The following is a 22174-nucleotide window of genomic DNA, read 5'->3' as shown; positions in this document are numbered from 1 at the left end:
GTCTGCATCAACCTCCCACTGAAATAAATGGGCCACTGAAATAAAGTCCTGTGGAGTAATTTTTAAAGGAAGCCTGCGATTTCAAGACAACAACAGAAGATCAGAACAGAACCTAGTTCCAATTCTTACATTTACCTTGTGACAAATTGAGTAAATATAGCTGAGTCCATAAAGAAAAAAAAAAAAAAAAAAAAAAGACTGGCTCTTATACATGGACTCTCTAATGCTGTTGCCTAGAAAAGATCCCTACTATTGTGACTTCAAAGTTACTCCTTCAGCAAAATTGGAATGCGAGCCTACAAAACCCTCCCTGTTCACATCACCGCACTTTCCATTTGCACAAGCTGTCACTAGCAGCAATACAGCTCAGGCATGTCTACATGGCCCAATGTTGACAAACACAAGCTCATTTTCCCTGTACACTCATTGGCTTTGAACCAGCTGCATTAGTTCAGTAGCTTGCACACAGCTTATCGGCTCAAGCACAGCACTGTGCGAACACAGCCACACAGCTTCCCAGGCAGACATGGCTTGAGTCCAAGGAGCTTGGAGCACAGGCAAAGAGTGTGGATCTGTCTAAAGCACTCTTACCGTGGCAGATGGATGGAGTTACACACAAAGAAACAGATTGCATTTGCTCCATTTATAGTATGCACTTGTCATCCAGAAAACAAGATATACTGAGGTCATCATTAAAAAGAAGATGGTTGCTTACCACTGCCACAAAATACAACAGCTCTTTTTCTATGTACTGAAATCCAAGATTATTGAAAGACACCATCATGTTGTAAATACTGGCCATAAATGTTTTTTACAGCTCACTGCTGCATATTAGTATCTACTGGAATACAAAGCATATAATTCTCTTTGCAAAGAAAGTTGAGCATTCACAGGTTGCTTTTTAAAATCTGTCTTGATCTGTATTATCTAGATACCACTTTAGATTACAGAAACCTACTCTTTTAAAACATCAATGTATTTTCATTGACAAGCTGCAGCTTCCTGTTCCTAGGCTCTTCAAAGAGAATCTCTTGTAAAATTCAGACAACATCAGAGCTCTGTGGTATGCTCCAATAGATCACAGTCTCAGCTATCAAAGGGCTGCTGCGGAGGTCACCTCTATTAGCAGGCTGGATTCAGTCTACTATGCCAAACACTGGTGTTCAGCTCGGTGAAACATCCTGTCCAGTCCCACCCTCTCACTTGTTCCTTCACTAAGACTTTGGAGGGAATATTGCAGTTTTCCTTAGTGCCCATGTCTGAATACTCTAGCCCATTCAGCCGCTGTAAAAGAGCAGAAGCGGGAGCAAAGATTTTACCCTGATGGATATGCTGCTTTGCCCCTTAGCTGTGTTAGCTATATATATCACTGGAAGGTACACAAAAAGGATTCTGAAAATATCGCACAGGCATTATTCAGGTGAACACATTCCTACAACTTACTTTATTTTTTTGTATTTTATTGTAATAACTTGCAATTATATGCACAATTGTTTTAGTAGATTTTATTAGCTGTACTTCCAATTTGACTGGATGCCTTTACTGAAGTGTATTCCTCCTCCTCCCTCCCCACTCCACTCCCACCCTCCAAGTTCTGAATTACAATATTGTAATTTGCACTGTCTGGTATTTTAACTATGCTACCACTCTAATTTAGGTGTCTGACATGTCAATGCCATATTCTTTCACCAAGCAATACTGTGAATAACATTGTACCACAATGTATTAACTATGCATAACACCTTCTGCATCTCACATTTCAAAACACTTAAAAAAAAAAAAAAGAAAAGAAAAGAAAAAAGTCCACAAGTGACTTACTTTTGCATTCAGAGGGCACACAGACAGTGCACTCCTAAAAAGCTGTTCTTCTGACCTCCACTGACTGCTGCGGAGCGCACAGCGCATAACATTTATCAACAAGATTCCAAGTACTGCCACAGTGAGAATTTTCTTAAGGAAAGAGAGCCAAGTTAAGAAACAAACCATTCAATTGAAGCACTTCACCATCAACGTTACTGATTGTTTTGATGGTACCTTTTTCTTGGCTTGCTTACTCAAGAGACTAAATCCATATGTAAACAGAATACAATATCCAATACTGGGGAGGTAGATGACTCTCTCTGCAATAACAAATCCTACTCGGAAGAACAGATTACTTGCAGGAAGAAAAGGGATAATAAGAAATCCAAGTCCCAGTGTAAGAATTCTGCAAACAAGAAACAGATTCTCAAATTAACCACAAATCTTAACAAAAGTATCTTTTCCACTTAACATATAAACTTCATTTAAACATTGTATAAGGATGTGCGTATGGAACAGGGCATTCAAAAGCAGCCTTTGAGAGCTAGTAACAAAATCAGCTTAAATTTCAGTGGTTTTGACACTGCATTCCATCAGGGACTTTCAAAATCCTAGCTATAATTTCCAGAAAAACAATGTTCATGCTTCCAGGCCAGAAAACAGCCTCATTACACATTAATTACATAATTCCTATTTAAAATACACTGGCAGAAAAAGTAATGGTAAAAAGCTACCTGTCTATTTTTGGAACCAGTAAGACAGTAACAGGGGGAAAATGTAGGTCACTGTTAAAGAAGAAACTTAGGTACATATCCTACTAAGAGAGTGTTTTCTTTCCTAACAAATACACCAATAGCAGGATCCTTTGTGGTTAACCACTTGAAAGTTAGTAATCTACACACTTTCTACAATCAGCAGAGAAAGGCACTTCTCAAGGACAGTTTGTCTTCCTTTTTTTAGGTATCTATGTTAGGATGAGTAATCCTCAGCAGATAACTTTATGGACTATACAGAGCTTAGACAACTGAGACCACGTACTTTACTTTTACAGAGCTGACATAAGGCATTAAGAACCCCAGGTCTGTGTCAGGTTTTTGTTACAAAGGCCAAGGAAAAGGGGAAACATAACGCCCATTTTTAAAAAGGGGGAAAAGGAAGACTTAGGGAACTACAGGACAGTCACTCACCCCTGTGCCCAGCAAGATCATGGAGCAGATCCTCCTGGAAACTATGCTAGGGCACATGGAAAATAAGGAGGTGATTGGTGACAGCCAACATGGCTTCACTAAGGGCAAATTGTACCTGACAAATTTGGTGGCCTTCTAGGACAGGGTTACAGCATTGGTGGATAAGGGCAGAATAACTGACATCATCTACCTGGACTTGTGCAAAGCATTTGACACAGTTCTGCATGACATCCTTGTCTCTAAACTGGAAAGACATGGGTTTAATGGATGGACCACTCAGTGGATAAGGAACTGGCAGGAGGTTGCACTCAAGAATTGTGGTCAGAAGCTTGATGTCCAAGTGGAGACCAGTGAGAGCGGCATTCCTCAGGGGTCAGTATTGGGACCAGTGCTGTTTAACATCTTTGTTGGTGACACGGACACTGGGATTGAGCGCACCCTTGGCAAGGTTGTGACAACACCAAGCTGTGTGGCACAGTCGTCGTGCTGGAGGGAAGGGATGCCATCAGAGGGACCTTGACAGGTTTGAGAGGTGGGCCCATGCAAACCTCATGATGTTCAACAAGGCCAAGTGCAAGGTCCTGCACGTGGGTCAAGGGCAATCCCAAGCACAAATACAGGCTGGGCAGAGAATGGATTGAAAGCAGCCCTGAGGAGGACTTGGGGCTGCTGGTGGATGAGAAGCTCAACATGAGCCAGCAATGTGTGCTTGCAGCCCAGAAAGCCAACCGTATCCTGGGCTGCATCAAAAGCAGCGTGGCCAGCAGGTCCAGAGAGGTGCTTCACCCCCTCTGCTCCTGTGAGACCCCACTTGCTTTCAGCTCTGGGGCCCCCAACATAAGAAGGACATGGACCTGCTGGAGTGAGTCCAGAGTAGGACCTGCAAAAATGATCAGAGGGCTGGAGCACCTCTTCTGTGAAGACTGAGAAAGTTGGGGTTGTTCAGCCTGGAGAAGAGAAGGCTCCAGAGAGACCTTATAGCACCTTCCAGTACCTACAGAGGACCTACAGACAAGCTCGGGAGGGACTTTTTAGAAGGGCAGCTAGTGACAGGACAAGGGGTAATGGCTTTAAACTGAAAGAGGGTTGATTTAGATTAGATATTAGGAAGAAATTCTTTACTGTGAGGGTGATCAGACACTGGAACAGGTTGCCCAGAGGAGGTGTGGATGCCCCATCCCTGGAAGTGTTGGATGTGAAGTGAAGGCCAGGTTGGATGGGGCTCTGAGCAATCTGATCTAGTGGAAGGTGTCCCTGCCCATGGCAGGGGGTGTTGGAACTAGATGGTCTTTAAGGTCCCTTCCAACCCAAAGCATTCTATGATTCTGTGACTGAGCTGCTGAAAAAATTGAAAGAACTGAGAAATTAATTCTACAAAAAATCCAAGGGAACAGAACCTGAAAACTTAAACAAAAGCCCTTAGAGAGACAGAATAGTTTACAATACATTTTTTAGTTCCTTTGGGTAAAGTATAAGTTGTTTCCTCAGTAGATACTATCGGTCAGCATTTTACTTTTAATTGTATGGCCATGGCCAGCATTTCTACCTCCTTTCCAGGCACATCTCTCATTCACTATCAGGAGAAGATTAAAGAAGATGATGACTTCTAAGAAGTAGGGACAACAACATACATAATTTTCTACTCTGTTCTGAGATCATATTACTTTTTACCACCTACAGTGTTAAGGATCTCAAAATGCCATTTCAGGAGAAAAATAAAGCAGCCATCCATACCTCCTCCTCCAACTCTGTTTCCCACTAGTCAGTGTACAGTGATGGGCCCAAATTGGGATAAAATGGTAATGACAGCTATAAATATTTATTTGAACCACATTTGCTAGACACTGGTTTCCACTGAATTGTTAAAATTACCAGTAGTGGATTTAACAAAATAATACTGTACTCAAGTTGGCCAGGCATTTAAAATTCATCACTGTCTCTTACCTTCTCTTATGGCTGTCTTCTGAGCACAGAGCTTGGCATATCAGACCAATTAGGCAGAACCAAAGTGCTGCTAGTGCAATTATCCTCCAGTCGCTGACAGATTTAATGAGGGGTATGCAGCCCATTGACCAATCAAAACACAGCCACCAGGGACACAACAGCAACCATGCATTCAACGAATAGTAGTAATTATAGTTTACAGCCTGTCAGTCAAAAAGAAAACAAACATTTATTTGATACTAAACTTAAGGGGGGAGGGACAGGGACACACGAACAACTTCAGTTCTTCTCTCTGCTACCATTTCCCTCTCACAAAATATATCTTATACAACAAAGAGGCCTTAAATACTGTTAGACCACAACTAGTTACATATCCATTTATTTTACAGCTGTGAAATTATTTTTTTAAAACATAGCTAGGTGGCTCTTCTATTCAGAACAGGGAAATGCAATTCTGTGCTGTCCAACCAATATACACGTAAAAAGAATAATCTCCTACAATAGGTGAAAATGTCAAAAGACAGTACCCACTGTCTTTCCCCTTCATTCTCCATCCCCAGAAAGAGCCTTAATGCAGTCAGAGATATAAAGCCAAGACATACTCCAAATGCACCAGACCAGGACTTTGTTATTTTCCTCAAATGCAAAAGAATAGATGAAAAGTCAAGCATAGTACATGGAAAAGGAATGAAAATTAGCAAAAGCTAAATCCTTGCGTGCATGGAAAAAATAGCGAGTAAACAGAAATGTACTTCAATGTGTGCAGTGTATGCTAAATTGAATGCAAAGAATATACATGATACACTATTTTAAAAAGTTGCAGAAAACCATCACAGCAGCACAAGTGAGGGTGACTCATCTTGAAACATAAAGACTGCCCACTTTATTGTTTCTTTGAAGCACAGAAAAGAAAATTCAATTTGATGACAAAGACAAATGTTCTGAGCTGGCCAGAAAAAAGCAACTTCATAACTTACTCTCACAAACAGACTGTCTGCAAATGAAGCTGGGTTGTCTACTTCAGTGAAAGCCGGTGGCCCTGTGCCCATAATCCTCCAGCGTATATAAAGTATACTGGCCCCGCCAGACATCAGAAGAGTTATCCTGAAAAGCAGTCCCTTTCTTAACAGCCCAGCATTCTACAGAAAAAGAAGAAAAAACCCTTACATAAACCCCATTATTTTGTTCTCTTCCCCACTGCATTCACATTCTTTTCACCACCACCTCAGAAAGAAGAGGTTATTCCTGTGCATTTTTTATTACAGTTTTTTATTATTTTTACAGTTACTAGAAAGTTCTCAAACTTTACTATGCTTTCATTGACTAATTGCAAAATATTTTTTTGCAAACATTTGCATTTCCTTCTCAATCAGAAAAGAAAACTTTTTTTATTCAAGAAGCCTCTCTTCTATAAATCCTCAGTAACTCTATAGCTGATGTAATTTCACCAATTTCTGCTAGGGAATTTGAGCAGAATATAGCCTTTAGTATACGGCATATTAAACTGATCTATCTTTTCTTCTTAAAATGGAGGACGGTTACTTTGTGAACTTTGTTTTAAATAGCTATATGCAGTTGACTGCTCATCATGGAAGGTTTCTGTCCACTTGGGTCTCTTCAGAGGTAAAATTACATGCATATAACAAGAAAACTGCAGAATTAGAAAATGGGAAGAATTAGAAACCAAATTGAAATTTTCACAATTGTTAACGTGATTAAAAAGCTAATGACAGACAGGCACTGAAATCACTTCGGTAAGGCTAAAATTACCCAAGATCTACAAAAACATTGTAAACCACGGTACACTATAGGGATTCTTTCAAGCTTCACCACTACAGAATGGAAACAGAATCATCAAGTAACTGTAACGATATCTCTGTCACAGTTTTGAGATGCAAAGCCAAGCTTCCAACACCCTACCCAGCTCGCAAATGGTGACTCAGATAGGAAACGAAGGATCCAACTTCTCTCAGACCCCCTGTATTACAGTGCTGCAGGGCTGCCATAGAGCTCTGAAACCTGATGGCTGAAATTATTCTATGCAGCCTCAACAAGTCATTAGAGAAGCAGAAGATGGAAGGCGAGAGTTTCCCTGAAATGAGAGATGATTTGGGCCACTTTTCCATTCTACACATCCGAAGATTAAAGTGTCAGTACACTACAAATTTTTACATGGCAAAGTTAACTGGATCGTAAAAATAGTCATATATGATCTCCAGTATTAGCTTTCCTTTATTCCTACCTTCCTCCCTTAGAGTGATAGGCTTCTATTACCTTTAAAAAAACACCTGACAGTTATAGATGATCAGTTCTATGTCCTCCATGGGAGCTGGCACACTGATTATTATTATCTATTATTGCAATATGCTGATTAGCAAGCACCACCATAATTACTTAGGAGATCAATATTAGTTATTTCTGAGTACAAAAAAAAAAAAAGTAGGCTTGCACAAAGACATCCAACAGTGCCCTGGCTGAAGATATTTATTCTTTAAAATGATGAAAAGTTAAGTTTAAAAGCAATATTCAGATGGGGTTTTAATATTGTAGTTGACAAAGTCATCATAAAATATTTAGCTGAATGCTTAAAGATAAAGAAGTTTGTAATGTTGATTTTATGTAAGTTGCAAATGGTTTTATACAAGTTGTGTTCCAATGGTTACTTCCAACTTACACATCTTGGTAACCAAATGAGGACTGTAGGAAAACCATTCCTAAAAAATGTTTTTGGAATAGAATTGTTCTGTGAAGGAAAACCATATAATGACAATTTATAACTGCCTTAATGAGAGATTAACTACACAAAACCTCTCATATCCCAGGCTTCATTTCATTTCACAGTACATGCAGCTTCTTAAAGGCCAGATTTCACAAATCACCACAAAATCTCTTAGTAGGCAAAATTTTAGAAGTGTAAGAAGTGTTATTTATCATATCATCTTTGATTTAGTTGACTGAAATCTGTCTCAATCGAGAAGAAAAAAATCTGCAAGTAAGAGAATTTAAGATCTGTCTTTCAACAAAACAAACCAAAAAATTCTTAGATACACTTCCACGAAAAGAGCAGAACAGATTTTTGTACATGGCAGGAGCTAAAATTAATTACTTCTAATAAAAGAAGGCAGCACATCTGATGTTTTCTTCTCCCAGACAGAGCTGTTCAAAAGTTACAAAACAGAAACGTAACACTGAGTTCTTCATGCTTAAAGAGTAATCCTCAATAAATACTTGACTCTGACACATTTCACAGAATCATAGCACACTTTGGATTAGAAGGGACTTTTAAACACCACTTAGTCCTACCACCCCTGCCATTGACAAGGACATCTTTCACTAGATCAGGTTGCTCAAAGCCCTGTCCAACCTGGCCTTGAACATTTCCAGTAATGGGGCATCCACAACTTTTCTGGGCAACCTGTTCCAGTGTGTCACCACCCTCATTGTAAAGAATTTACTGCTGGTCGAACACCAGAACAGGCTTTCTAGAAAAGCGGTCAATGCCCCAAGCCTGTCAATATTTAAGAGACATTCGGAAAATGCCTTTAATAATATGCTTTAGCTTCTGGTCAGCCCTGAACTGGCAGCTCAACAAAGTGATTGTTATACATCCCTTCCAACTGAAAATGTTCTATTCTATCCAACCTAAATCTTCCCTCTTTCAGTTTAAAACCACTGCTCCTTTCCTGTCACTATAGGCCCTGGTAAAAACTCTTTCTCCATCTTGCTTATAAGCCCCTTTTATATATATTGAAAGGTCACAATAAGGTCTCCACAGAGCCTTCTCTTCTCCAAGTTGAAAACCCCAACTCTCTCAGCCTCTCTTCATAGGAGAGGTGCTCCAGCCCTCTGACCATTTTGTCACCCTCCTCTGGACCTGCTCCAACAGGTCGATGACTTCCATCAGAGCTGGATGCAGTATTCCAGGGTGGGATCTCACAAGGGCAGAGCAGAGGAGCAGAATCACCTCCCTTGACCTGCTGGCCACATTTCTTTTTATGCAGCCTAGGATATGGTTGGCTTTCTGGACTGCAAGCACATGTTGCAGGCTCATAGCCAATTTTTCATTTACCAGTATCCCCAAATTCTTCTCTGCAGGGTTGCTCGTTGCTCTCAATCCATTCATCCCACAATCTGCATCGATACTGGGGACTGCCCCAACCCAGGTGCAGGACCTTGCACTTGGCCTTGTTGAACTTCATGAGGTTCACATGGGCCCACTTCTCAAGCCTGCCAAGGTCCCTCTGGATGGCATCCCTTCCCTGAACTGCATCATTCCTCAGTGTAATGTGCAAACTTGCTGAGGGCGCACTCAATTCTACTACCTATGTAATTGATGAAGAAATTAAGTAGTGGTCCGAGTATGGACCCTTGAGGACACCACTCATTACAGTTTCCACTTGGACATTCTTTGGGTTCTTTGCATGTGGACATTCAGCCAATTTTCCTTATCCATCTAACAGTCCATCAGTCAAAACCACATCTCTCCATTTTAGCAGCAGAAATGTCATGGGGGACCATATCAAAGACCTTACAGAAATCCAGGCAGATGGTATCAGCACCTTTTTTCTTGTACACTGATGCAGTTACTCCATCATAGAAGGCCACTAATTAGTCAGGCATGATATGCCCTTGGTGAAGCCACATTGGCTGCCTCTAATCACCTCCCTATCTTTCATATGTTTTGACATAACTTCCAGGAGGATCCATTCCATGATCTTGCCATACACTGATGTGAGGCTGACTCACCACTGACACCAGGGTCCTCCTTATTACCTTTTATTTTCATCACTTTAATTTTGAACTGGCTCTGCTTCAGTCCCCTACAGCTCTAGACTCCTTCAACGCTAGTTGACATTACCCTCATTATACCACAAAATTCTCCAGCATTTCTATCTGCTGCCTGAAATACTCCTGCACCCTTCAACAGTTCATGGTCAAATCTACTGTCTCAGTTCTAGAGATTCCACTTTCACCAGTTTCACCCTGAAGATCCTCACTTCACTCTGCAAAGGAATTTAAAAGCCCCATAGGACTTGTGCTACTCAGAAACATGAGCAAGACTTCTCTGCAGTGAAACCACTGATCGATGCAAAGTACAATGACTATTTCTTTGCCTTGCTGAACCTTGGATAGGAAAGGCAAATGATTTAGCTGCTGAACAGTAGTGATGTTCCAGCACGCTGTTAATTTATTTGGCTGCTATCAATCATTCACCTGAGGCTGACTGTTTCTGTGACTTGCTTGCCAGTGCAAATACTAGTTGCCACATTCCACTTGAGCCAGTACTAGATAAAATGATACACACAAAAGTTAGAAATTCAGTCCTTAGCAACTATCACTGCTTAACTCTGACCAAACTGTGTTAAACAACTATTTCAGTTGTAAAGCTACTGATCCTGGAGAACTTGTTGCATCAAGCAGTCAGCTCTTCCACACCACATTTTTAACATACTGTTGAGAGAACCGTGGAATGGATTTCACTATCCAATGCAATTCTAATGCCATCCCATTACTATTCATGTTGCTGTAAAAATGTCACAGCACATTGCCTTAACTAGACTGACTGATTTTTTTAAATTCTCAACAACAACAAAACTGTCAGAAGTTGTATCTTTGTCTTTTAGTACATGACTGTCTGAATGGCCAGAATGAACAAAACCTCTGAGGACTCACCTCCAATGACTTGTCCTTGTGTAGTAACTTCTGAATAAGTTCCAAAACATTTAGTTTGTTGATCACCAGTGCATCAAACACTGCATTTAAACCCTAAACAACCAATAGAAAAATAAAAGCATGAGATGGAGCAGCTAACCACAATTATTTTTTTTTTACATACCTCTTAAATTCTACTTGTACCATGAGTTATTGTACACCTAGAGAGATATGTTGGTAGTAATGATGGCAGAATGGTAAATTGAAAACCTAAGCTCAGATGAGTAGAATGTCATGTTACTGTAATGGGGGTTCTCCTGCTACATGGAATAACTCTTCAGGAAATACCATGTACGAGCAAGCTAGACCCCATATGCATGGTCACAACACTATTCTGCTCTGTCTTCTTTTCCACATGTTCTGCAGCTTAAGTACTGTGGTCAAAAGGGAAGGCTTCTGTCAGTAAACTGGAGTTTTTTTAAGCCTTCTACTTATTTTTTGCTGTGCAGCATAGTATCTTTTGACAGTCAGATTCCAGAAACAGTATTTTTAAAGTACATAAATTGTTGTAACAAAAGCTCAGAGATAATTAACAGAGGTATCAAGCTTGCTTTTTTTGTAATTACGTCAATATACACAGTGGAAGTTGCTGGGGCGGGGTGGGGAGGGAAGCAAAGTGACATCAGCCACTACACATAAAATTAGAGCATATTCAGTGCTTTTCAGGACTACACTTGCATGTACTACCCACAAGCAAGCAACCAAAATGTGTCCAGGGTAATTCCATCGAGGTGACCAGCAAAATCCCTTCAATGTTTCAGCAATCACCAACCATGACAATCCTTGAATATTTAGCCTATATCCTACTAACTTTGGAAATTACCTCAGTGTTCTAAAGACTAAATGGAAAAAAGACAGTAAAAATATTTCCAGGTGAGGCAGAGTACACTGGGAAGCCACAAGTCTCCTTCTAACAGTCAAAGGAAGGAGACAGAAAATAGGTTAAAGGGTGGAGTGGCTCCACATAGAAAAGCATCCTAGCAGTTAAAAGTCTTTTGGCTCACTCGCATGGACATAGGAAGGCAAGAATCCTGCTGAAAATTACATTCAGCCTACAAGCAATTTTTTTAATGTGTGGTTTATTCCTTCATCCCTCTGACCCATGTCCCTCAGCACAACAATAAATATTGTCCTAGCAATGCAAGAGCAAACAAATAAAAAACACAGATCCGATAACAATTCTGTGTCTGCTATCTCCAATAATTACTTCATACCACTAAAGGAAATACACCATATTTTAAAAGAGAATTCCTTTTGTTTTCCTTACAGACATATTTGAAAACTGTATCACTCCACAAACATCTACCCAAAACCAACATCCTAAAGCAAGAAGTTTTCGGTAATTTCTCCTCCCTTTTTTCCTAGCCAGAACAAGAGGGTCCCTGCTGTAAAGAATTCTTCTGATTCTGTTGCTTTATCTATGTCAGTTAAAACTATGGATCAGATTTATTTATAAAGATATATCGCTATATAACAGGTAAAAATCACAGATGCAGCATTTCAGGTGGCTGATTTGGTCACCGATAACAGAATGTCTTCACTGAAGTAATAAAAAGCAAGAGCACAATGAACGTGAACAGTAACTAAATCTGTTTGCATAAACAAATCTTTAAATAAGGGACAGAAGGAAAAGACTCGGTATTAGAAATACATAAACAATGGCCCTACTTCTAATTACACCTGAGGGTGGAGATTTTAAAAATGCTCTCCTCCAGTTATAACTTTGTTCATAAAGAGGTTTGTAGGCCTGCTGTCTTGACCACTAACATTCAAAACAAGGCCAATGAACATGATATGCATCAAAACTAACACTATAAATCTTCTAAATTTTGCAAAAAAATTAACAGATACAAGCAACCTGTTTACAAAAGATAAAATGAAGAATTCCAACAGAGCTGCAGGGATACAATCAAGGGAGATCTAGTAGAACACTGCTTTTTATCAGCTTTTCTGAACAGAATAAAAAGGTGTGCATGCAATTAGCTGTGAAGAAGATTTGTCTTTGTAAGCTTTACAACTGCTCCTGACAGATGCTAAGGTCAAAATTCAGTCAATAGGAGGATTCTTACCAGTATTGTAATTCCTTGTTCTTTGCACAGCATGGCTATTGCCCCTAGGATTACACTCACCAGCACCCAGAATATAGAAAAATGATGTCCTTCCTTATCTGTCAAAATAAACCATGCCATTACATTAGGTTTATATATTTAAGGGTAAAGTTAGAAATATAAATTAAATTTAGAATTTAAAAAATATACAGCATTTCATATCACAATCTTTTCTATCAGTCAAGATCTGGATACAAGACTTAAAAAGCAAAGGGCACTTCCTGCAATACGCTGGCATTTGTCCCTTTATTGCAGACATTTTCTATTCTCAGAGACATTAGAAATTTCCCTATTTGCTAGACATTTTAGCCAGATTAATTAGAACGGCAGAAGCTTCACATCGTTTCCACAATTCATGAACTGCAAAGGTTAATTCCCAATATTTAGACACATTTATCATCCTTAGCTAAAGCTCTACCATGACTGTCCACTCTTCGAAGCTACTGTATGAACAAGAAATTCTTTCTAACGGTTGCACATGAAGTGTCACACACGCAAACTGTTTTAACTGTAGTCGAATCTACAAAGGCACAATGAGCTGCTTCTCCAGGGCTGCTGCATTTAGCAAGTACCTCATGTCATTTCATTAGCACTGCAATGGAATGCCATGGAGCTCAAAAATTTTAGCATCTGAGCAGAGAAGCAGTTAGTTCTTGCACTCAGGAAGCAGTTTTACAGCAGGGTGAGGAACTCTGGGGTTAAGAGATCAAGAATAACTGCAGCTTGTACTCAAAAAAAGTCTTTAAAGCCTGCACCATGTAGCTGATTTTGGGTACTACAAGCAGGCATTTCTGAGATTAATATAACAATAAGCCCTACTTCAGCCAAAGTATTATCACACACAGTACATGGGTACTTCACATAAAAACATATGTGTCACAACCTCTACTCCACAGGTGCAGGAAATAGAGGAAAGCACTCTGCTCATTCAGAGGCAGTTTCTTGATTCAAGCAACATGGGCTCTACAGGCATCACAAAAATCAATCTTTGACTTGGTATGTGAAAAAACAAAGTTGAACTCTACATCCATTGACTGAATCCCTTTCCTACATGCCTTGATCTCTAGAGCAGTTCTTCCCTACTGCTAATACAGGTCTGACCCTTAGTACTTAACAGAACTACAGTAACAGCCTATGGAAAGGGTAAATGACAGAATTAAGGCAAATGTCACCAGAAGTAGGCATCTACACCCAGGCTGGTATACTAGGCTTCCTTTCTAACTGGTTGAGAGATGGGGACACCTGTAGGGATTAAGTTCCTAATTAAATGCAGTTGTCCACCTTTCAGAAGTAGCTCGCTGTCTCCACTGATTATAAAGGGAAACTAGTACACAGTCTTAGATGTTGCTGGGCCAGATACGAACCATGACCAGAAGCATGAAAAGGACCTGCTGACATTGCCTCCTTTCTCATTTTGAAGCAGACTACTTCTTTTGTGGCAGAGAGAAGTTTTCATAAAAATATGTGAAAGAACAGGTTTTGAGGTTGTTTCTAGTACTCTTTTCTTCCCTAAGACTTAAAGCTTCAGCAGAATGAGCAGTAAGATGTGAGATTCATCACTGCAATACTTGGCAGGCATTTGTTCCTTCTCCTTCCACTCCAAATTATGTCCCCACAGGTGAGGTAAGACTTAACATCAGAGGTGCAGATGTTATAAAATTAAAAGAAAGCCTTATGAAGGAAAGAAGTCACACATCTCAACACCACCAAAACAAAACATGGAAATACAGAATACATGATGACTAAACTAAAGAAACATTGCAACTATAAGAAAATAAAAAATAAAATGCAATGGGGAAACTCCGGCTCACACCAATTATACAGAACAACTGAGGGCTGAAATTCATGGAGGAAGTAGCTTCAAAATTTGTTCTAAGAGTACTACTAAGAATAAAGGGAATCTGTCCTAAATACATCTTCTTGAAGGAGGTCTTTAACTTTTCAGACTCTACAATACAAGACTGTTCAACCAGTACTTGAAATTCAGTGTTGGGACTTTATTTTTTTGGGGGTTGTGTTTCTTTTGTTGTTGTTTTTTTTTTTTTTAATGTAGAAATAAACTAGCTGAGAGAATGCGAAGATGGAAGGCAATTGATCACACTCACAAAATGACAACTGGTCATTCTTAGTAAAAGGAAGAACAGTAAACAAAGCCAATGGACTTCATTGAGTTTACTGAAGTATACATTCTTCTACCGAGAAATTTCTTCCCAGAACGAAACTCTGGTGGAAAGAATTCAGGATAACTAAGCACTTCTCAGAGAAGCAGTATTCATTACACAAATACAAACTATCTTAACACGGATGAGTGGGAAGTATATGTAGTAAGAGACCAGATGGTGATTCACAAATGCTTTAGTGATGCAAAATGTAAGAGTAATAGGAAAAAAGGAACTAGGTCAAATTATCAAGGACAAGTATAACAGCAGCGCTCATAGAGGAAAACTCAGAAAGGTCACACCACAAAATAAGAAAAGGTAATGTATGTAAAGAACAAACCCCACAATTCCATAGATATATTAGTAAGAAGAGCAGCAAGGAAGTAGTTATTCCAATACTCCATGGGAAAGAAAATGGACAATGCCAAGAAAACCAAAGCGTTCTATGACTTTTTGCTTCATTTTTTCACAGGGGTCAGCTGCAGTCAGATAGGAAGGATACGACTAGCAGAAAGGGAGCAAGAACAAAAGCAAAAATAGTGAACTACAAGACACAGTATTTATAGAGAAGGCAATTTGTTTTAAGTTGCAACAATTGGTTAAATTTACTCCAACAGGTCCTATACAACCCAGAGTAATCTCAACTGTCACCTCTGAGGAATCACGAAGAAACCCTGAGAATCCAGAAGCTTGAAATAAAACAAAACAATGCTTACATGCCTACTGTTCAAGAGGAAAAAAGATATGAAAAGGTAAGCTAAAGAAACAAAGCTAAGGTGACTGGTCAAAATTACTCAGAAAAAAAACACTTAGCCAAAATATTTTCTAGGTGGTCCTCTAAAACATAAAAAGATATGATTAATTGTTTGCCAAAGACATATTTTAGCCATTTTTATAAAACTAAGTATAATTTCTGACTTGGACAGAAAAAAAAGGGCCTTCCCAATGAAAGAAAACCTGTAAACATCCTATACCTTGAGGTCACAAGGGCTTGAGAATACCATTGGGGACAGTGTGAAATACCCCAGAAAAAATATGGGCCGCAAGAAGTTATTCTAGAAAGGGTATAAATAACAGCTAGAAAGAGTACACTAAGAGTCTAGCTCATTGTGAAAAATTAGATGCATTCTGGATTGGGCCTTTCCTTCACCTGGCTCTAATAGATCATTTAAAAAATTTGGATGATGCAATAAGGAGTATGCTGATTAAGTCTAAAGGTGCTGCCAGGCAACAGCGATGAAGCATACTAAGGAGAAGTCAGATTTCCGTTGACAAACTGGATAAATGGTCTAGTGAAAAACACGTGATAATTCAATGCCATTCAGTAAGTACACATTCAAAATTGTGCAGAAATAGGTTTATCTTCTTTTGAACATCCCAAGTCTCATACACCAGGAATGTCTCAACATGTCAAGTGTAGCCAAGCTTAAGTATGGACTCTCAAAGACAGGAAAAGCACCCAGCAAAAGAGAAGTAATAAAGATCTTATGGGAGATGGTGTCAAAGGCCTGGACTTTTGTAAGGCCTTTGACACAGTCTCCCATAAGATCCTCATAAAGAAGGTCTTGATGTACAGACTGGACATGCAGACAGTGAGGTGGTTTGAAAACTGGCTGAATGGCAAGGCCCAGAGGACGGTCATCAGTGGCACAAAGCCTAATTGGAGGCCAGTAACTACCAGTGTACCCTAGGGGTCAATACTGGGTCCAATCCTGTTCAACAACATCATTATTGATCTGGATGATAAGGCAGAGTGTACCCTCGGCAACGGTGACAGATGCAGATGACACCAAACTGGGAGGAGTGGCTGATATGCCAGAGGGTCATCATGCCATCCAGAGGGACCTAAACAGGCTGGAAATACAGGTTGGTAGGAACCTCATCGAGTTCACCAAGGAGAACTGCAAAATCCTGCACCTGGAGAGGAACAGCCCCAGGCACAGCCCATGCTGGAAGCTATCCAGCTGTAAAGCAGCTTGGTGGAAAAGCACCTGAGGGTCCTGGTGGACACCAAGTTGAATGTCAGCCAGCAATGTGTCCCTGCAGGAAAGAGGACTAATGGTATCCTGGGCTGCATTAGACAAAATATTGCCAGCAGGCCAAGAGACAGGATTCTTCTCCTCTCTTCTGCACTGATGAGGCCACACCCGGACTACTGTGTCCAGTTCTGGGCTCCCCAGTACATGAGAGCCATGGACATACTGGAGTGAGTCCAATGAAGGGCTAGTAAGATGATAAAGGGGCTGGAGCATGCCTCTGCGAGGAAAGGCTGAGAGAGCTGGGACTCTGTAGCCTGGAATAGAGAAGGCTCAAGGGGAATCTCATCAATGTACATAAATACCTGCAGGGAGGTTGCAAAGAAGACAGAGCCAGGCTCTGCTCAGAGGTGCCCAGTGACAGGACCACAGAAAATGGGCACAAACTGAAACACAGGAGGTGCTGTCTAAACATGAGGACACACTTTTACTGAGAGGGTGACTAAGCACTGGCACAGGTTGCCCAGAGGGGTTGTGAAGCCTCCCATTCTTGAAGAAACTCAAAAATCATCAGGACAACTGGCTCAAGGTGATCCTGCCTGAGCAGGTCGGCTCAGGTGACCTCATGACCCCTTCCAACCTCAACCATTCTGTAATCCTGCGATCAAGATCTCCTCCTGAAAACCTGGATCTCTCCTTTGTTTTCTTTTGCAGCCTCCAAAGGTCAATACAATCATATAGAGAGAGTTGTAATGTTACAAACATTCATCAGATATTAAACTTCAAAGAGAAAGAATTGCAATTAAGAAACATTTTATCTTGGGCTTGTTCCTGGCTAAATATGCACAACATGCCGCCCACCCCCCCCCTTCCCAGCTGCAGAAATCTCAGTAAAGTAGGCTGGAAAAGTAGATAAAGATAATCATTCAGCACTACCTTCAATCTTTTTTTTTTTTCTTTTTTTAGTAACAGTGATTTGAAAATGTAAAGCACTGCATAAGTGCTAACTATTACCATGAAGTACACACACGCCAACAGAAGTAATTAGTCTAGCAAAGCACATTCCCCTAATATGGCTCTACCTTCCACTAGAAAAATCTTGTGTCAGAAAATGAAACCAATCTTCTGCTGGCACCTGTGCCTGGTTGAAACTGGTACACCATATTGTGAGTGGGCATTGTGCCACTAACAGATGGACAAAATTGTAAGCATGCCAAAGAAATGGAGTACTTGAGTGTTTTTGTGTTTGGGTTGGGTTTTTTTTTTTTGGGGGGGGGGGGGGGGTTGGTGTGTTGTTTTTTTTTTTAAGCTAGAAATGTGTAGTGTTTCTATACAAAACCAAAAAGCATTGCTCAGATGGTCCCTCTTTAGGACTACATTAAGTCTGAAAGCTGAGAGGATTCAATGAAATACCTATATAAACCATGATCAAGCCTTGAGGGCTCCTCCATTTAGACTGCTAGACTCAAGTATAAGCATCCCTAGAGCTAGGATGCATACACAAAGCATGCAATTGACTGATCCTAAATTTATGAGCAGCACATTGGTGATACACGTCAACTCTGTCTTCCTAAACACTAATCCTGTTTCGAGAGACCTTATTTTGCCATGTCCTAAACCCACAATTCAATGAAAACAAATTCCTTAGAAGTTAAGGATATGAAGAAAATACTCTGTTTAGAGTACTAAGCTTAGTCTTACTTTACAGTCAAACTAACAATATCCCAAACAATTGTTACCAATTCAGACAATTACATATTTGGCTTCTCTTTCTTCAAAACTAATTGAGCAACTTAGGGCTCAGCCAGGTGACAGCTTGGAGCAATTTCAGAAGTCACCATCTTCAGGTGAAAACCAGTAATTGATTCTGTGGAAGCACCTACTCCTTTGAAAGTTGAAGCAAAGTTATGTTGAGCTTCTGCAGGAAGATTTAATTTTTAACTGAAACAGGTCAGAAATGCTCATACATTCCACTCATGTGCCTTGTCTGTGGGGATGGTACCTTCCAACTAAACTACTGCAAAACTCATCTAACCAAGCTCTAAGATTTCCCTGCTTGTGAATTGCTATGCAAAGTGGGAAGAATTACCTAGTCTTAAAAGATCACATAAGAATCCACTGTCAGAATTAACTTAAGCCTGACATCTCCTTGTGTGTCTCCAAATGTACATACTACTGTAGCTCAAGCTAGTGTTTCACTTAATAATGGAACCACAAAAGCAAGTGCCGTTCCTTAACATATCCAAGTATCTCAAACTCATTACATATAGTACCTATAGGCTACAGTGAAGGTATCATCTATCCCAGAATTACACCATCCCCAAGCAAAAAGGTAGCACTAGTTCTAAAAAAAAAATAATAAAAAATTGTTAGTTTCTCCACAGACAACTATTCCCTCCCAGTATGTTCAAATATGAACAGTAGGGCACACAGCTGAAAAAACAGGGCCCATATGATTAATAATAGTAAATACCTCTTGACCAATTGCAAAATAGCTAACAAATTCCCCGTATCTTAACAACGATCTCTTTCACACAGGGGACATTTTCAATTTGTACGAAAACCTCCACAATACAAGCCTCCAGTATTCCCAAAACTACATCACTACAGTCTACTTCACATGCTTTATCAAATTAGTGATGAACTAGTAGATGATTAACAGGCAACTACACAGAACAGAACAAAACAGAAACACACAACCAGAACAAAGTAATTTTTAGAAGTCATAGCATATGAGCAAACAGTTGATCCCCTATTTAATAGCCAGGTCAATATTATTCACACAAAACAAATCTTGAACTCCTCGTTTTGTATCACTGTGAGATCACCAATGCAGATGGCAAATACATGCAACTGGATCACTGTCAAAGTTGAAGACAAAGGAAGGCAAAATGAATACTACAGCAGTTTTAAATTGCCTTATGAATTCCCAGAGAAGCTGCATTAAAATTCAACAAAGTTAATAACCCACGATTCCCTTCAGAACATACCTAAAGAGTTGTCAGCTCTTGCTGTCTCCAAAGCCTATGCAGTGGATTTGTCCCCACAGCTGTGTTTTAAAACAGCAGGACAGAATGAGAACAACAGATTAGTTCCTTGCAAATATAAATGTTATCCTATCAAAAATGGTAACATCAAAACCTGTCTATTGGGGAAAAGAACTGGAACTGCAGAACTTCAGTAAGACACAATTATAGCCCACATAGTGTGTTAAGTGCTTATACTTTAAAAAAAATATAAAATTAATGCTACAGATTCTGGCTAAAAGAAACTGTCTACCCAAAACCACAAATAAACCACGTCAGGCAAACAACCTGCAGTATTATCTTGAGCTTTAAAAAAACCCCATTATTTTCCTTTGTGGTTTGTTGGTTTTTTTTTCCTCCATTCTGACACTGATAATTTTCTGTTCTGATTGTTTTCAGTATTACATATACTTTTCTGGCAGTACCTCCAAATACTCCTCAGACATTTTATGAGTCCTTATTCCCAAGCAAAAAAATTTCTTACGTTCATTCACTTAGACACCAGCTGAAGACAAGCACTAAGCAGTCTCTCTTCTATGACTTTTGACTCCTTTAGAGAAGGCCAAAAATGACAGTTCAATAACTATATCTATGCTAGTGAAACACAAACAGATTTCTGGAACTCGGCTGTGCACAAATTTCACTTTGCATTGTAAGAATAGTCAGGTTCTTTAAGAAAGACTTGGATAATCTATCTATCCTGATAGTAGCACTAGGATGCTGCTGGTAACAAAACAGTATATGTTACTGAGGACACAACTCTATCGGTCGCATCAACTCAGTCTTTTCAATGTTCATTGTACCCTGATGCTCACTCAAAGTTCATCAGTAAAAGCAAACAAGCACCAAACACGTTTTGGTAATTATATTCAAAAGACAATACAAATGCAGCCCACAAATCCCGAGGCCTTACAGTTGTACTCTTTTAAGTACTCCAAAAGAGTCATGCTACCATGCATCTATTAATAACAATTTTTTAAAAAATCCACCTATGACAGCTCTCCTGCTGCTTGTAAAAAGTCAGTGACTTAAGTGCTATATACACGTGACAGCCAAATCCAGAAACAAGGATACATGCTGTTGACCTAGGGTTTAGGGTCATGCTTGCCTTAGACATAAAAAAAATGTAGCAGGACAAAAGGAAATGGGATGTTAATGCAGACTAGTAGATCCCACTTTTCTGTAGGATTATCGTAAAGCAGCTATATTTGATTAGAAACATAAGCTTGATGCAATGGAATGCACAGAGGGTTTTTTTTTTGTTTTCTTCTCTTTCTAACAAAGACTATTCCACAAAGACAAATCAACATCTTGGTCTGACCCAGAAAGGGTATTTTTCCTTTGCTGCTTAGGAGACATAGTTTAAGTCTGTTCTTTAAACTATATATGCATTTTTTTTAAACACTTATTCTTTACCTATATAGAGAGTGAGATCAGCTTAGATTTGGGACTACATTTTTGCTGTCTGACTCCCTTAATCTGTGCAGAATCAAACTCAGCTACACTCGGATAAAAAGGTCTTTATTCCTTATTTATCTTATTATTTGTGAATGGCTAGAAGAACTGTTCACAAGGGAAGGAAATTCATACCATCGAAATGGAGGCACCCAAGGGTAAAACTTCGTATTTACTTTAATACAACAAAACCACTGAAAAGTCATGCTCTACTATGACCACTTCCCCATATTGGTTACCTTTTCCTAAAGCCTTTCACACAAATACAGAACAGCCCACACTAGAAGGGGCCTCCAAAGATCATCTGGTCCAACATTTTGTGGGAAAGGGCATCTAGATGAAATTACCTAGCACCCTGTCCAATTGCATCTTGAAAACCTCCAGTGATGAGGACTCTGCCATGTCTCTGGAGAGGTTGTTCCAGTGATTGATTGTTCTCTATGTAAACAAATTATTATATCAAGCTGAAATCTCTCCCAGTGCAACTTGTACCCATTGCCCCTTGTCTTCTCCATGTGGCTCCTTGTGAGAGAGAGCCTCCATTCTCTTTGTAGCTGCCCTTTCCAATAGACACTACCCTTTCCTATACAGACACTAATGTTCAAACAGCTCCAGCTTGGGCCAACCTTCCCTCCCAAAGGAAAAAATTACAGCAAGGCAGAAAGTGTTTGTGGTGGTTGGAGGGGTTCAGCTAGAGATGTGGAGAACAGGACAGCTATTTGCGGGAACCACGACAGGCTGGAGAAATGGGTTGACAGAAGCCTCTTGAAAATCAAAGCACCATGCAACAGTCCAGGCTGGGGATTG

The 22174-nt window shown here is 39.8% G+C and overlaps 1 protein-coding gene across 4 annotated transcripts in view; it reads right to left on the bottom strand.

Annotated features, from left to right (window-relative positions):
• TMTC4 (transmembrane O-mannosyltransferase targeting cadherins 4) overlaps nt 1-22174 on the bottom strand; it is a 59136-nt gene that overhangs the window by 18401 nt on the left and 18561 nt on the right. For 3 of the 4 annotated variants that reach the window (XR_008746992.1, XM_055802741.1, XM_027784758.2), the window contains exons 6-11: nt 12713-12810; nt 10605-10697; nt 5909-6070; nt 4932-5134; nt 2035-2206; nt 1819-1950 (exon numbers count right to left, since the gene is read on the bottom strand). Coding sequence is in view for 3 of the 4 variants with exons in the window: in XM_055802741.1 (XP_055658716.1) it covers nt 1819-1950; nt 2035-2206; nt 4932-5134; nt 5909-6070; nt 10605-10697; nt 12713-12810 (860 nt within the window). In the remaining variant the exon portion in view is untranslated. The remainder of the gene's footprint in view (nt 1-1818; nt 1951-2034; nt 2207-4931; nt 5135-5908; nt 6071-10604; nt 10698-12712; nt 12811-22174) is intronic. The other variant, XM_027784768.2, reaches the window with a different exon arrangement.

Source organism: Falco peregrinus, chromosome 4 (assembly GCF_023634155.1).
Source record: "Falco peregrinus isolate bFalPer1 chromosome 4, bFalPer1.pri, whole genome shotgun sequence".
Lineage (NCBI taxonomy): Eukaryota > Metazoa > Chordata > Aves > Falconiformes > Falconidae > Falco > Falco peregrinus.
Note: the sequence above shows the minus strand (reverse complement) of the source record. Positions and strands in the feature narration are given on the sequence as shown.